Genomic DNA, 15,132 nt, shown 5'->3' with positions numbered 1-15,132 from the left:
TTCGAGCCTAGAGGCCAAGGCTAAAGCATGTTCTATGCAAATAAAAATAAATCAACGACTGCCATAATCTGTAAAAATTTGCATAATAAAAAAAATGTGTACCCACAAAAAACTGCAAATAACATAAATTTAATATGCAGAACAAATACATTTTATTTGCTTCGCAACAAATTCTGGAGTATTCGCTCCCAAACACTAGTCAGATAGGAATGAATTTTGACCCTTGTAATGTATTTACATTATTTACACATCTTGAGCTTACTTCCACTTAAATAGATTGATTGGTGTGCCAACGCTTCGGATGATAGAGATTATACTAATTATTTGTCTTAGTCCAAACCTGAAATTTGGTCTTAAGCACCAGGACAACCCCTGTATATTAGTACATTGATTTTGTATTAAATATTTTATGTATATTTATATATAACATTTTTAAAGTGTTTTTTTTAATTTTGAAATGGAAAGTGTGAACTTTAATAATTTTTGTTCCAATAAAGTAGCTTGCATGTACGAATTCTGATTTGTAGACTTTTAACATAAATATCCCGGTCTGTTTAGGAGATACTGTGGGTAAAGACATAAAATAAAAACACATAATTTAAAAACAATACCTTCTCAGATCCAAATTGAAGCTAATACACATTTGTCATTATGTACATATAAACATCTTATAGGAACTTTTTATATTAATTCAATAATAATACATATTAAAAGATATAAACAACTCACATTATAAAAATATTATTTGAAAACAGCGAAAAATATTGCAACTTTGCTAAATTATAATAAGATTAATATGTTAAATATTATAACAAAAAAATAAAAGAGATCAACCATCATAAAATTTTATAAAATGTTAATTTTCAACTTTTACATCTTCAATAACATTTTTATTCCCATCATTTTGATTCTTTGATGTCACAGCCAATTTAATGTTATTCTTATTATCTTTTTCGCAATTCTCGTTATTATCACTTAATATTTTTTTATCTCCAATTGAATCAACATCTCTCTTCTCTCTCGTAATTTCTTTATTTTTATTATTATTTTTAGTTTTGTTATTTTCTTGTAATACTATAGGTAATGGTATCTTATCTTTAATAACATCTTTAATCTTTGTTTTCTTTTCCGTTGAAGACATAATATTTTGCTTTTCTTGTTTTAAATTGGTGGAATTCATTTCTTTAATAGTATTTAACATTTTTTTATCTTTTTCTAATTTTAACCGAGTTTTTTTTAATTCATTTAAGATTTGTTTGGATTCAGCTAAAATTTTTTTACCTTCATTTTCATGACTTTTTAGTTTCTCAAGTATATCTATTTCTGATCGTTTGTTTAGCTCATCTTCTTCTTTTTTTATTGCATCTTTGCTAATTGAATTACCTACATCTATTTTATCAATTACTTTTACATCTGATTTAACGACAGGTTCGACAGGAATAGGTGGCTCAACACGAATTTCTTCTGATGGATTTAGTTTTAATTTTATGCTTGGATGCTGTTCAATATCCTTAGATTTTAATTTGTCAATTTTCAAAGCTAAAGTTGTAATAAAAACAAATAAATGTAGAAAAACATTGATAATTTTAAATAATTAAAAATTAAATTCTACTAACGTTTTTCAATTTCTTTTAGCATTTCTTTAGCTATAGTATCAACAGGAATTACTTCTTTGGCCTTTATAGCCTCATTGACAGCTATTTTAGATACTGATAAAGATTGTTGAATAGCAAAAAGATTAGCAAATGTGCCCATTACCATGATGAAAATACCAGCAAATAAAATTAACTAAAAAAAAAAAATAAATTGTATTATACAATTGTTATAAACAATAAAATTATAAGTTTTTCCCTTACTTTGGCCCAAAACTTCTCTTTGTGTTCTTTGTTAGCAACACGTACTAAAAACATTGAAGGAAACATAACATTTATGATTACTCCAATAGTAGAACCAATTAATCCCAATACTACTTCAATATTGGGCATCAGAAGACCAGTAATCAATGAAAATATTACAATAAAAAATGTAATACACTTGAATGGAGTTTCAGCAATGTGCTGACGTCCACCAGATACAAGTACATAATCCTGGTTAAAACAAAATTATTAAAACTAATGATAGATGATTATATTTTATATAATTTAAAATGTATTTTAATTTCTGATACCTTTGTAGCAATTAACGAGTAAATAGATGATCGACATGGGAAAATAACTAAAGGAAAACTAACAGCAATGGACATAATAAACCCAATTTTTATTACATCGCTTGATAAACACTGAGAAAAACTTGTAAGAATATTTCCTGAAAAATGTTTAAAATTCACTAAATGTTGTTAAATATATAAGCATTACAATTCTAATTAAATATTTGTCAAAATAATATTTAAAATATGAATTAATGTTGCAATATTCATATTATATTAATTTAGTAAATATTAATAAAATAAGTTAGATAACAATCTAAAACCAGTTAAGAAAAACCTTAATGTAAGATTCATGTATCAACTTAAAAAACACATTTTTTTTTCATTGGGGCTTGGACTTTTTCTTTAAAAATTTAGTTTGATTTTAATAAGACATTTTATTATTAAATTGGAATAATAACTTGAACGTATACTTTAAACATGCAATATACATTTGTGTAATCGGTTATCTGGCTACACTGATCTGACATAATATTGATATTATCAATACTACATATTGTTATCAAATTTTAAGCAAATATGATAATAATCATAGACCTTTATAACTCAGTACGTTCAGTATACACTACACGGCAGTTATTGATAATTATTATATGTTGGTTGCAGTTGCCAGTTAATACTAAACAACCAGTAAGTACATGCATACTATGTGTATAAAAAGTAATAAAGTAATTGATGAAAAAAATTAATTATAATTGTAATTGCATAAAAAACTATGAGTTTCAATATATAAACATAATGTATTTGGGTTTGAAACATAAGGTTTTTTAATAAATAAAAACGCCATATAATTGGTTAAAGAAAATCCGCGTTTGTGTTAATTAGGTTTTAAAAATTCATTTATAATACAATATTTCATTAACCTAACCAACTGACAAGTTAAGTAAATGCTCACCACCTTTTTTATTAGTTTCTACATTAATTCTAAATAAATACATTTTTTTTTAAGTTCTAACAAAATAAATGTTTTATAGAAAAAAAATGACTTTTAAAATAATGCCTAAGGAAATCTTAAAACAAATTAAAAGTTTTTTTAATTTTGTTCATACTGGTATTGGTATATACCAGTGTAGTCTTTGTAGTTAGTAGTTGGTGTAGTTGTAGCTATAGTAGTTGTAGTTAGTGTCTTTGGGTTACGCTTATAGATAGATAATGTTATAGTATGCAGGTAAAAGGATTTCATCACAATTTTAACATTTTAAATGATAAAATTCAGAATAACGGCTTAATTATATAAAAATTATAAATACATACTCAATGATTTTTAGTAAACTAAATTTATATTAATTACAGTTTTACTATCACCTATAATATGTTATTTTAGAAAATAAAACATTGTTAAAAATAAAAATAATTTAATTTCAGAAGAATTAGAATACACTTTGTCATAAGGAAAGTAATAAAAATGCCAAAAGTTGACAGAAAAAAACAGGATTTCAATGTAGAGATCAACCAAAATCGTGTAAATTACTTATATCAATTAAGTACAGCTACATCTATGCTATGCCCTGGATTATCTTCAACTTACAACTCTATAATGAAAGGATTATCTCAGAAGAGTTTATTAAAAATAGATTCAAAAATCAAAAGAAATATTTGCAAAGGATGTAATACTATACTTATTCCTGGACAAACAGCTACGTGTCGTAAATTAAAAAAACCTAAACTACTAGTACAATGGTCATGTACATTTTGTGGAATATCTAAGAGATTTGGAACAAAAGAAAATTATTGTACCTGGTCAGCAAATCCAGACTTTTTATTACAAACTATAATCTATAACAAATAAATTTACCTGTTAATGTTTGATCATGATATGCTATGTATCCAAGAATACCAACACTCATATAGACACTTGTACACATATTCATAGAAGAGCGGATTATGCCATTTAACTTTTCAAGAGATTCATGAGAAATTGATTCAAAAATGTCAAATAGTTGTCTAAAAATGAATAATATAACGTAATTACTAGCTAAAAAATCAATTATAGTTCACTTTTATTTGATAAATGTTGTTTTTTGCTTACGTTTGACAAAATAGTGACATTGCAAATATTGGTAAACACTGTAAAAGACCAGAAGGTCTCCAAAAATATAGCTCGGATATCCAAACTGATGAGAAAATTTTGTCAAAAGCCTCAACAAATATCTGAAAGTTAAACAACAATGAGAAAACCACAAAAAAATAATTACAATTAAAATAAACTAAATTCATTTTTTTGAGGCAATTTACCTTTAATACCAAGCAAGCATAAAATATTATTGCAGCTGTACAAATAGTGTTTAAACTATTTACATTTCGCAACAATCCTAGTGGTAAAACTATAAATGCAGCTAAACCTTCAAAAATCAAACCATTATATCTTTATAACATATAATATGTATACCAATTTACCAATCATAATGCTTGGACGAAGAGCCATCGTATTCTTCATGTTGAACATTTCACCAATAATTTGAGGTCCCAAATCTCCCATTACAACAAAAAATGCAATGCAGGTTCCCATGAGAAACATGATAATACTTAGTTCAACAGAGATTTTTCCTAGTTTACCAAACAAATGAAATGCTAGAACAAAATTAACATGTCAATTTATTTAGTTTTTTTTTAAAATGATAGTACAAATTTACCTAAAAACTCAAAATCTCTCGTTCTTGATTTAATAGCCGATTTTAAAAGAAAATAGCACGAAGCTCTCGACATTAAATTGCTTAAGACTAACAGTATAGTTGACAACAAAATTCCACACTAGAAAAATAAATTATAATTTTAATAGATATGATGAAAACTAAAAAATATTAATAGGTAATCTAATAAATATAAAAAATATTTACTTCTTTATAGCAAAATGGCATAGCTAAAATACTGACACCAATAATGCTATTAGCAAGAGTCATAACATAAGCCCTCATCTTGAATCTTCAATAATTATTTCTTATTTATCGGTACATTTTTAAAATACTTACAACTAACATTAAAGATTTCTACAGTATTGTCTTTTTACTTTGATTTACAATCAAAATACAATAAATAACTGTTCATGATAATGTAGGTAATTTTGTACTACATTTTAAAAATATCTTGGGTTAAAAAATAAATTTAAAGAATTATTACAAATATACACTTGGAACAGTTTTTGAAAAAATTGCCAGGTGTAAGTTTACATGCATGAATTAAGAAACAGTAATAGACAAACACGTATATTCGATACGATAACTGATAACAAGAAATATTATTTAGGAAACCCTGAACACCACATCAGCAGCTGCCATGACGAAGTAAATAAATGGTAGGTAAAATTTATAAAGAATTTCTTTATAGGTCTATGGTATGTCGCGACTTGTGATAACCATGTTTTCCGGTTTCCACTTGCGGTTGTGACTCTGTATTACATATGAGAAAAAACTGGCTATCACATTGGAATAATTGATAGCACAAGTTGCTGACATCAGACATACCTATTTTTTTTTTTTGTCATCCCTACAAGTCACTAACTATATTATAGTAAATTACACTTAAATACTCAAAATAGTTATCACAATTCACATATCGTTTGTCGTTGAGACTCGTTCGGTTTTGTAAACTTATCGTATTGAGTGTAGTTTGTGATAGGCTAGTTATTACTGTTATACATTTTATAAAAAATGGAACCAGTTACTCAAAAAGTCACATTTAAAATCACTTTAACATCGGATCCAAAACTGCCATTTAAAGTATTAAACGTATCGGAAGCAGCACCATTTACAGCAGTTTTAAAATATGCAGCTGAGGAGTTTAAAGTATCACCTGAAACTTCTGCCATAATTACCAATGATGGTATTGGTATTAATCCACAACAGACGGCTGGTACTGTCTTTCTCAAACACGGAACAGAACTTCGAATTATTCCAAGGGACAGAGTTGGGACAAATACATGTGCATAATAATTAAAATGGCTAAATATGTGTGATAAATATACATTCTATAAGTAATACAAATATTATTTTATTCTAGTTTATATTATACATCAAAAACGTCTTCAAAATGTATAATTTTTTCTCATAATTCGCCTTGTATTATATTATTCTATCTGTCAAGACATTCTCAATAGGCATCCTGATGTTGTGTTAATCCTATAATAAATATAAAATTAGTAAAAATAATATTTTCTTAAATATTAAAATATAACAATTTACATTTTAATGTCATTTGACCCCTTGATGTCATGTAAAAAATATTTAAATCCAAATTCTTTTAATTTTGGCACTTTAGCACATCGGTATTCTAAATCCTAAAATATAAGAATGTTATTTGGTTTGTATTAGTATTAATTAGCACTCATTAACTAATGAGTTAAAAATAATACTTCTTAAAGGTCACTGATTTCTTAATTCTTACACTTTCCAGTATTTCATGAAATTTTCGACGTTTTATTATTTGTAAAATATATTTCCGACCTTCAGTATATTTTCTAATAAACCTTCCAGAAAACGGAAATGATATCCAATAAGACTCTTGGTTCCTTATTAATAACAATCCACAGTTGACTAGTTCTCTGAAAATGAATAAAAATTTATTGTTAAATGGTTTTAGTATTTTAAGAATGTACACCAACTTTATTATGAAAGGGGTATGCCTATTTTAAAACAATTTCATAATTCATAAGACAAACAATTTTGAGGATATTAATTTCTTAACTAAGAGTGTTTAGTCCAATCAAGCTCCTGCTTAAATTGCGACTGTACATTCTTATTACATTCAAATATTTTGAATGGCAATCGTAATTTATCAAACTATTGAATATTACATTAATATATCTAAAGGCTAAGGTAAATATAAACCACAATAAAATTACTAAGTTGAATTTTTTTTCTCCCATAAGTAAAAATTAATACATTGTAACTAACAAATCTCAAATGTTGAGAAAATTGTTTTTTTCCAATTGTTTATGTATCTTCCTTTTGTCCTTTGATATAACATTTTTCTGTGCTCGTCGCAACCCAAACCACACAAGGAGAAGGCATGGCAATCATTATTACAACACTCTTTCAATTGATGCCATGTTTAATCACTTCCAGGCTGTAACGTGCTTTATAATCCCTAAATACCATATATTGCTCCCTAGCATGATTAAACATTATTTTAGCGAAATCACTATTTTGATAAAAATGTCAGTTACAATGTTATTTGTTTCAATCAATAATTAGTGTTTAATGTGGTATTTAAAATTAAGAATCTCCTTTATGGCTTTATACTCCCATCTATATGTCAGTCCTAGGGATACAATTATTTTCAGTAGTTATTTATTTTTAAATTATTATTTACTAAAGTATTTCTTAACTAATAAGTAATAACCTATTGATTAAGATTGGGATGATCATACTAAACATAGTACTCAATTACATTGCTTATGAAATGTTCATTTGTAAGAACTTAAAATTTAAGAAAACAATTTTTTTTTGTTACTATTGATCTGGTATTATTGAGAAACTTGAAACTTGTAACACTATTTATCATCCTCCATTGTCTGTACTCGAACGTATTTTATAATAAAATTAAGCCACTTAGCAACAATGGTCAACGCCATCAAATTCATTATAGGCTGTCACCCAAATTGTTATTTAGTATACATTAAATATATTTTTAAAATATATATATAATATAATATGAATATTATAATATATTAAACTTTTTTACGTTATCTCATGTAGTTGCAATTTTAATTTTTGTCTTAATGTAATTTTCTCCACTCCAAATGATTTTAAATTCAGTAAAGTATCTTTTAAAAATTTTTTTACACAATGGTTATCAGAATATGTTTTTAATGTGTAACTAGTGTAATCTTCATATAATAATAAGGCTGTTGGATAATCAGTAACACCAATAGTAAACTGTTGTATTTTTCCCAAATTTTGTAATTCATTCTAAAAAGATAACGATAATAATATATAAATACATAATAGTTTTAAATTAAAGATGGCAAACAAGTTCTTACCAGTTGTCTGTTAACCAATGCTTTGTCGTTTATAATATCATAAAGTTGATGAATAAATACAATAGGCGGATACTTATAATTGTTTTTTATAGCAGTAGGTAATACAGATCGTATATACCTTATTGCTGCTTCTGTATCATTAGGCAACTCACTGACTACAATACTACCATCTTCAAGTACTAAAAATAAATTATTTACTAACGTAAGCTACCCTCTGAATCACTTTCATTTGTCAAAAAGAAGAAATGTATAACATTCAGCATTATAGGATAACTCTACAAGGTCCTATAATGCCACATTTTCCCCATGTATAAAATACTATTTTTATTATAATCGTCAGGATAAATTTACTTTACAGCACACCCTTATTTTCGGGATATTTTTGCCAACTTGTAGTATTTTTTGCACTGATTACAAATCTGAAGTCGGAAAAAGGTGGGCTCTTCTAGTTCAAAAGTCATAACTACTTGAAATTTTTCATTGAAAAACACAGCAGTTTGATTAGGGAAAAATTCACAAAAAATCCTATTTTAAAATAAACACTGGAAAAAATATAAGCCTATGACTCCCTACGCCTGCCGGACCCGGATTTGTAATCAGCGTAAAAAACACTAAAAGATCATAAACAGTAAATTTATGTCAAATTGTCATAACTTCAAAAATTATAAATATTTTTTAAATTAATAAAAAGATTCTGAAAGCTGACACTCACCTTCAAATGCTTCAACAAACATTGGATGTTTATTTTAATTGATACAAAACATTTAATTAAATTAGAAACAGGGGTTTAAAGATACATTCAATTTTATACACAAGTGTTTCTAGTCGATTGTAACAAAAAAGACTAACTTGAAGTCATTGTAACTATTTAAAAATCTAAAATTGTATACAATTATTTTAAAGGTATAAGTCAGATATCAAAAAAAAATGTTAAACAAAAAATATTTATAAGATGTTAAGTTATGTCAATTTTAATGAAAAATTAATTTATTATGTGTTAATTTTATTGAGGAAATATGGAACCACTTGGGCTGAAATTTTAAACATCTTTTTTTGAAAAATAAAAACGATTCATGTTAGGGTAGCAAAACATTTTGTTTTCTAGGACAGTAATATAAAATAGATATATATTATATTGTTTAAAAATAAAAAATAAATATTCACCTTCTCTTGATATTGACATTACCAAATTTAAATACTAAATCAATAACTCATAACTATGGTATCTGAACATTAATTATAATAATTAATACTATAATTGTTGTTTTAAGTTAACTAAACTTACTTTTTTTTATAAATTATCATTTTTACTGGGCAGTGGGCAGTTGTTAGTGAAATGATAAGCGATTTTATCATAGAATCATAGGTTTCCAGAAGGGAAACCTAGGCCGGGACTGATAAGTGTCCGACATTTTGTTTTTACCAGCATCGGAGAACTGAATTTATGTTCTGTCAATAATAGGGGTTGCTACAGTTACCACGAAAGTTGCATGCCACGACTTGTAGTTACTCCGACATTGCTTTATCAGTCATTTGCCACGAATATAATCTACTTCGAATATACAATTGCTACGATTAGACGGTTAGTCCGAATTTAACATACTCCGACATCGTAAAGTAATAAAATGAATCATACAACAGTTAACTCGATATTGTGATACCACGAAAGTATTTTACTTGGGTTCAGGGCAGTTCTTCCAAAAAATGATAAGAGATAAGAGTTCTTCCAAAAGATAACACAATTTTTATTTTATCAGCGTGACCAACCCAGAAACACCAAAATATAAAATCACATTCTATCAGTCTGCCAATTCTATCAGAATAAAAGTAACTAAAATATAACTAAAGTTTGTCAGAGTTAACTGTTATCTCTAGAACTAAACGGCAATAATTCAAATGATAAAAAAAATAACCGTGTTAAAATATATTATATTTTCTTAAATAGTACACATTTTTACGATACATTTATAATGACAAAAAACCAACTAGTTCATATGACGACAACGATAATTATTGGTAAATAAAATTTACTTTCGTTTCTTATTAATATTAAATGAATATTTTTATTAGAATTCTTTTTTAATTCATAATTCAAAACTCTTATTTTCACATAATATAAACTTGCAATATTTAATATGAATAACATAATATATTTATCAATTATAGTACCTAGCGACAAAGTTCAGACATACACTATATTGTACTAATTTGTGTGACAATATTATTACATCCTATTTAAATAAAACTATTAATACAAGTAAATTATGTTTTACAGTATGATGGTAGTTGTCTGAAGTCATAAAAAGCTTATCGGTATGCTTATTCATCAGAGCGGTTCGATTCCTGAAACTATCTCTAGTCTGATTAAGTGTGGTAACAGGTATGGAGTTATTTTTTGTAAAATTGTTTTAATTGATTTAATCTCTATTATTTTAATAATTAACATTTCAACTTTTAACTTATTTATTAAAAATATATCTTTCAGTTTTAAGATGAGTCAAAGATTCTGGTTGAACAGTTCTCCATCGACACCAACTGGAAGAAATAATTGTTTTATCATTTGTCTAAATAGATTAGGTATGGAAAACATTCTAGATTTGTAGTATTAATACAAATATTGATACAAAATTAGTTTAATATCAATCTAAAACACCCTAATATAGGGTATTTAAAAAAAAAGAAATCAAATGTAAATTATCTTTCTTTTTAATAATTTAATTTACTATTTTCTAACATTGTTAGTTTTTGTACAAGAAAAATTGCATTTACTTGTAGATCTTACGCTTCATTGGTATGAGATAACAAACTAGGTCCACATGATATATACCGGTCACAAATATAGTCTATTCATGAAATCACTCTTCCAAGTGTTATTGATAGATAATTTAAATTGAATGGTATAAAAAGTTGGAAGTTAAATGGTATAAAAAAATGTCATTATCAATTTTCGTTATATTTAATTTTAACTTCACAATTAACAAACCTTAACATTAGTAATTCATTTAAAATTGGTTTTATATTATAATTATTATTAATATTATTTAACCATTTGTTGTTTTTTCAGCTAGAATGTGACCAGAGGAAGATTAAATGGACATATCATATATTTCTCCATGGACACTGTAATCCATAGACGGATTTTTGACACTATATTTGAATATTTGTTGTTGAAGTTAATTGGATTTTGTGCAAAACCCCTGGAAGAATATTCTGTATCAGACTAACATTATAAAAACCACCCAGTATTTCTGTTTACCTGCTGTTAGACATCGTAGTATCATCTCCAATCTCTTTATATTTTGTTTAATTTTATTTAAAAAAGTCTCATTATAATTTATTATTAATCAACTGTAATTCAGTTGTTTACTTATTGAATAACTTATTATCCTGTCTTCAACGTCCATATAAACTGTACTGTATTTATGACCACTACACTGATATCTCATTTGGCTAAATATTTTTAATTTTCAACTACATTAAAACAAAATTAAGATTGTTTAAATTTTTTTTTTTTTGAATACTTGTATTATTGTTTGAATATTTTTACACTTTAAGTGTCAATACAAGTATCTTTAGTTTAACGATACTAACAGTATATTATTATTACAATTTTGACAAACATAATTATTAGCCTACCAAATAAATTATAAATGTAGCTTCTGTATTTGCTTATATTTACTTACCTTAATAACATTAAAATATTAATTTATTGTAAAAATATCTTGACCTAACTAAAAGATTGAAAATTTGTAAACTGTTGTGAAATTATGTTGATGTTGTTAGGAAAAATTGTGTAGTCAAAATTTTGAATACCTAGATTAAAAAAAAAAAACGGTACAATTTTTTTTTGCTAAACCAAGTAATTATACATTTGTAAATTTTGATGTTTAGTTTATAATATATACATTTTTAGTTAAAAAATATCTTTACTTAAGTATCATTTTATACTATTTATACTTTTTACCAGATTATTTTATGTGTTTTAAACTATTACATTTATTATTTCTATTATTACTATTTATTATTTATTTAAATGACTTATCAAACTTAATGAATTGTACTTTATAAATTATAAAATTGGTCTGAAATGTATACTGTGTTACTTTAGGTAGCCTGATAGACAGGAAGTCTATATTGTTTTTTAGAAATAAAAGTTGTTTTTTCTTGGTTAGCTTAATTATATAGTGTGATTGACTAATTTTCTCTCATAATAATTTCAATTAGGTAAAATTATTTTTCAAAACATTTTTGTTTGTGTTATTTTACAACTGAAAACATGTTTTAATAACCACTTACTTTTTTGATAATTTTTAATTAAATAATATTTAATTATGATAAAAATTCAAAGCGTATTTAGTATATAGTATATATTTGTTTATAATTTTATTATTTAGAAATGCATTAGTTTTTAGATGTAGTTTTTGACACAATAAAGTAAAAGTAAACCAAATGTATTTTTTCTAAATCTGTTCTCATAGACACGTTTACTCTCGATAACGACTGATTTGTATCTGTGTATTGTAATACAAGGGATATTATATAATGCGATTAAACGAAGGATGTTTAACATATTGAATACTCTCTTTGAGTATACAATGATGTGTTCGATATAAATTGTATTATAAAGTCCAGATACCGTTATCTTTATTTATATGCATAGTATAATGTAGTAAATAATTATAGATTCAACATTTAAATAATAAATTAGCTTTAGTAAGTTTAACCCTTAACAATACCTGCTATTATCTAAAAACTATAGATATATATAAATAATGTCTTGATAATAATTGAATAGTTTTATAACATATTCAATATTTTTGATATTTTCATTTTAGTCAGTTATCAATGAATCAAAGTATACAACTATTTTCTTTTTAATAGTAACGCAGTTACATCTTATATGAATCATAATTCATGAAACACAATTTTGTAGCTCTACACAGTTTGACCTCTAAACTTTAAGTTATCCAGATTAAAATAGTTTTGAATATTGAAAACCATATGTTTAGTTTTATTCAAATTCAACTATAAAAACTCGTAAAACCATGTAAATATGTTTTAATAACTAAATATTATATTACTTCATTATTTGGGATTTAATGATTTTTCAAATATTTTTGATAGAGACAGTGATAACGATATTGGTTTATAATGGCTACAGTCTAGTAATTATAACTAGAGCCCTAGTAATTATAATTACCGACTGAAATAATAGATAATAACTACTGAACAATTATTTATTTCCTGTTTTGTGTAAAGGAATGAAGACACATTTGTTAAAACTATTGGGGCACTTACCTGAAAATAATGATAAATTAAATACCTACAACTTTTATACTTTTCATTGTTAACTACAATTTAGTAAAGTACAACTGTTTAACAGTATAAAGTTAGAATTATCTTCTACTAGTTTAATCTAGTATTTCTAACCAAAATTATGGGGGTATAAGATATTCCTAACACAATTATACCATTTTTAACTAATGTTAAATAAAAATGGGATTATCTAATCTGTTTTTAAATGTTCACTTAGTTAAAATAGAGTTAACCTGACCGCTTGATATTCAATCTTTTAATTTCTGATTTGACAATTTTATTATATACATATTAGTGGAATTGGAAATAGCCTCATTAGTTTTCACATTAAATATGTCCATAGCTACGTTTATATCATTTAAATTTTCACAACTTCACCAGTCTTAAGTAAATATTAACATACTTAAATCAGTCTTATTATAACTTATTAAACTTTTTGTGGGCAAAAAGAGCTTTAACAGCAGATCTCGATGAGAACGAGATAAGAGATAAATAAATATGATGAGATGCTGCAACTTGCAATTGTATCTATTTATTTTATAATATGTATTATTTCTATTTTTTTTATAATATAAGTAAAGTATACATTTCTTAATAAATGGAATGTAGACAGAATTAATAACAGAAAAGTTATAATATCACTTCTATAAGAAACAAATCTAATGACTTGGTTATCGCTAAGTAAATGGCCATATTAAATGAATAAGTACATAGATTAATAAAATATGGGCTATGCAATCTTCTAACAAACAAGGACATTTTCAAATCAAGAGATAATTGTAAATTTGCAAATTTATATTGACCAAAAATTGTATCATATTTTTAAATCATATGAATAACTATTTCAGAACAAATTCATATTGTTTAGTATGGTTTATATAATAAAAATATATACCCAGAGTAGCTTAATATAATCTAATTTCTGTAAAATATTAAGTGATTAATAATAATTTTTTTAAAAACCTACTAATTGATTATAAATAACATTCAGTCTTGCAAGGTATTTTAATACCGATCAGTCTGATTTGATAATCTTACCAACATAAAAGCAAGTTTTTATTAAATTACATTATATATTTATTGAGTATGACGTTTATACGATTACGACCCTAGTTTGATCATTTTTATTAATACAACAGAATTGTTAAATCTAGTTTACAGTAATTTTATATTATGCCATATTCGTATTATCTACCTATTATCCCATGCAAAAGGGCCGTACAACAATTTTTTTCTCTTCACGAGTCTTTATCTGGCAAAAGGTTCACTTTGGACTATAACCTTATAATGTATATATTGATTTATGTGGAAACTTGAAAATTAAATATGTTTTGTTCTAGTTATTCATGTAAGGTATTTAAACTACAAGTGTCATATGTTCCGTTATCCTTGCTCTAATATATCCTTTAGGTACCAAATTTTGTTAATAATATATCTTCTAAGAGACAAGATTGAAGACAAAGCTTATAAGCTCCTACCTGTATTCTTTAACTACAGAATACATATGTAAGATGTGGTAAAACTAATTTATACTTGACAGCCAAATTCTGAAATCGTCAACTAATTTAGGTAAAAAGTAAAAATAATGTTTTATTTAAATAGTAATATAAACAATTTGAGGGAAATTTCAATA

General features: G+C 25.5%; 3 protein-coding genes and 1 long non-coding RNA gene across 8 annotated transcripts; 2 read left to right on the top strand and 2 right to left on the bottom strand.

The window, feature by feature from the left end:
* Positions 1-375: 375 nt before the first annotated feature.
* LOC126838135 (putative sodium-coupled neutral amino acid transporter 10) lies at positions 376-5,650 on the bottom strand. Of its 2 annotated transcripts, none has more exons than XM_050572289.1 (10): positions 5,044-5,648; positions 4,840-4,957; positions 4,604-4,777; positions 4,442-4,548; positions 4,236-4,357; positions 4,002-4,150; positions 2,168-2,304; positions 1,857-2,087; positions 1,617-1,788; positions 376-1,539 (listed from the first exon to the last, which is right to left on the bottom strand). In XM_050572289.1, exons 1-10 carry the CDS (start codon positions 5,119-5,121, stop codon positions 857-859), a joined length of 1,971 nt encoding a protein of 656 aa, XP_050428246.1. In that variant the 5' UTR covers positions 5,122-5,648; the 3' UTR covers positions 376-856. The 2 variants fall into 2 exon arrangements, with proteins under 2 accessions (XP_050428246.1, XP_050428247.1); XM_050572290.1 differs by having other exon boundaries at positions 646-1,539; positions 4,442-4,542; positions 5,044-5,650.
* LOC126838143 (ubiquitin-fold modifier 1) lies at positions 5,455-6,206 on the top strand. The gene has a single exon (XM_050572307.1). The coding sequence runs from the start codon at positions 5,854-5,856 to the stop codon at positions 6,130-6,132; it is 279 nt and encodes a 92-aa protein (XP_050428264.1). The 5' UTR covers positions 5,455-5,853; the 3' UTR covers positions 6,133-6,206.
* On the bottom strand, positions 6,150-9,774 carry LOC126838138 (serine/threonine-protein kinase 19-like). Of its 4 annotated transcripts, XM_050572297.1 has the most exons (7): positions 9,469-9,774; positions 9,348-9,409; positions 8,184-8,362; positions 7,886-8,112; positions 6,587-6,743; positions 6,385-6,479; positions 6,150-6,321 (listed from the first exon to the last, which is right to left on the bottom strand). In XM_050572297.1, the coding sequence occupies exons 2-7, from the start codon at positions 9,364-9,366 to the stop codon at positions 6,282-6,284; spliced, it is 717 nt and encodes a 238-aa protein (XP_050428254.1). In that variant the 5' UTR covers positions 9,367-9,409; positions 9,469-9,774; the 3' UTR covers positions 6,150-6,281. The 4 variants fall into 4 exon arrangements, 3 of the variants coding, with proteins under 3 accessions (XP_050428254.1, XP_050428253.1, XP_050428252.1); XM_050572296.1 differs by having other exon boundaries at positions 9,348-9,773; XM_050572295.1 differs by lacking the exons at positions 9,348-9,409; positions 9,469-9,774 and adding an exon at positions 8,896-9,015.
* Positions 9,775-10,075: 301 nt separating this feature from the next.
* On the top strand, positions 10,076-11,813 carry LOC126838145 (uncharacterized). The gene is made up of 4 exons (XR_007685670.1): positions 10,076-10,199; positions 10,459-10,563; positions 10,669-10,760; positions 11,248-11,813. It is a non-coding gene; the product is annotated as an uncharacterized LOC126838145 (long non-coding RNA).
* Positions 11,814-15,132: the final 3,319 nt, after the last annotated feature.

This window comes from Adelges cooleyi, unplaced genomic scaffold (assembly GCF_023614345.1).
Source record: "Adelges cooleyi isolate 19-005CV unplaced genomic scaffold, UGA_ACOO_1.1 ACOO_flye_CR_arks_rails_tigmint_CR_PRNA_30, whole genome shotgun sequence".
Lineage (NCBI taxonomy): Eukaryota > Metazoa > Arthropoda > Insecta > Hemiptera > Adelgidae > Adelges > Adelges cooleyi.
This window is presented reverse-complemented; position numbering and strand designations above follow the sequence as displayed.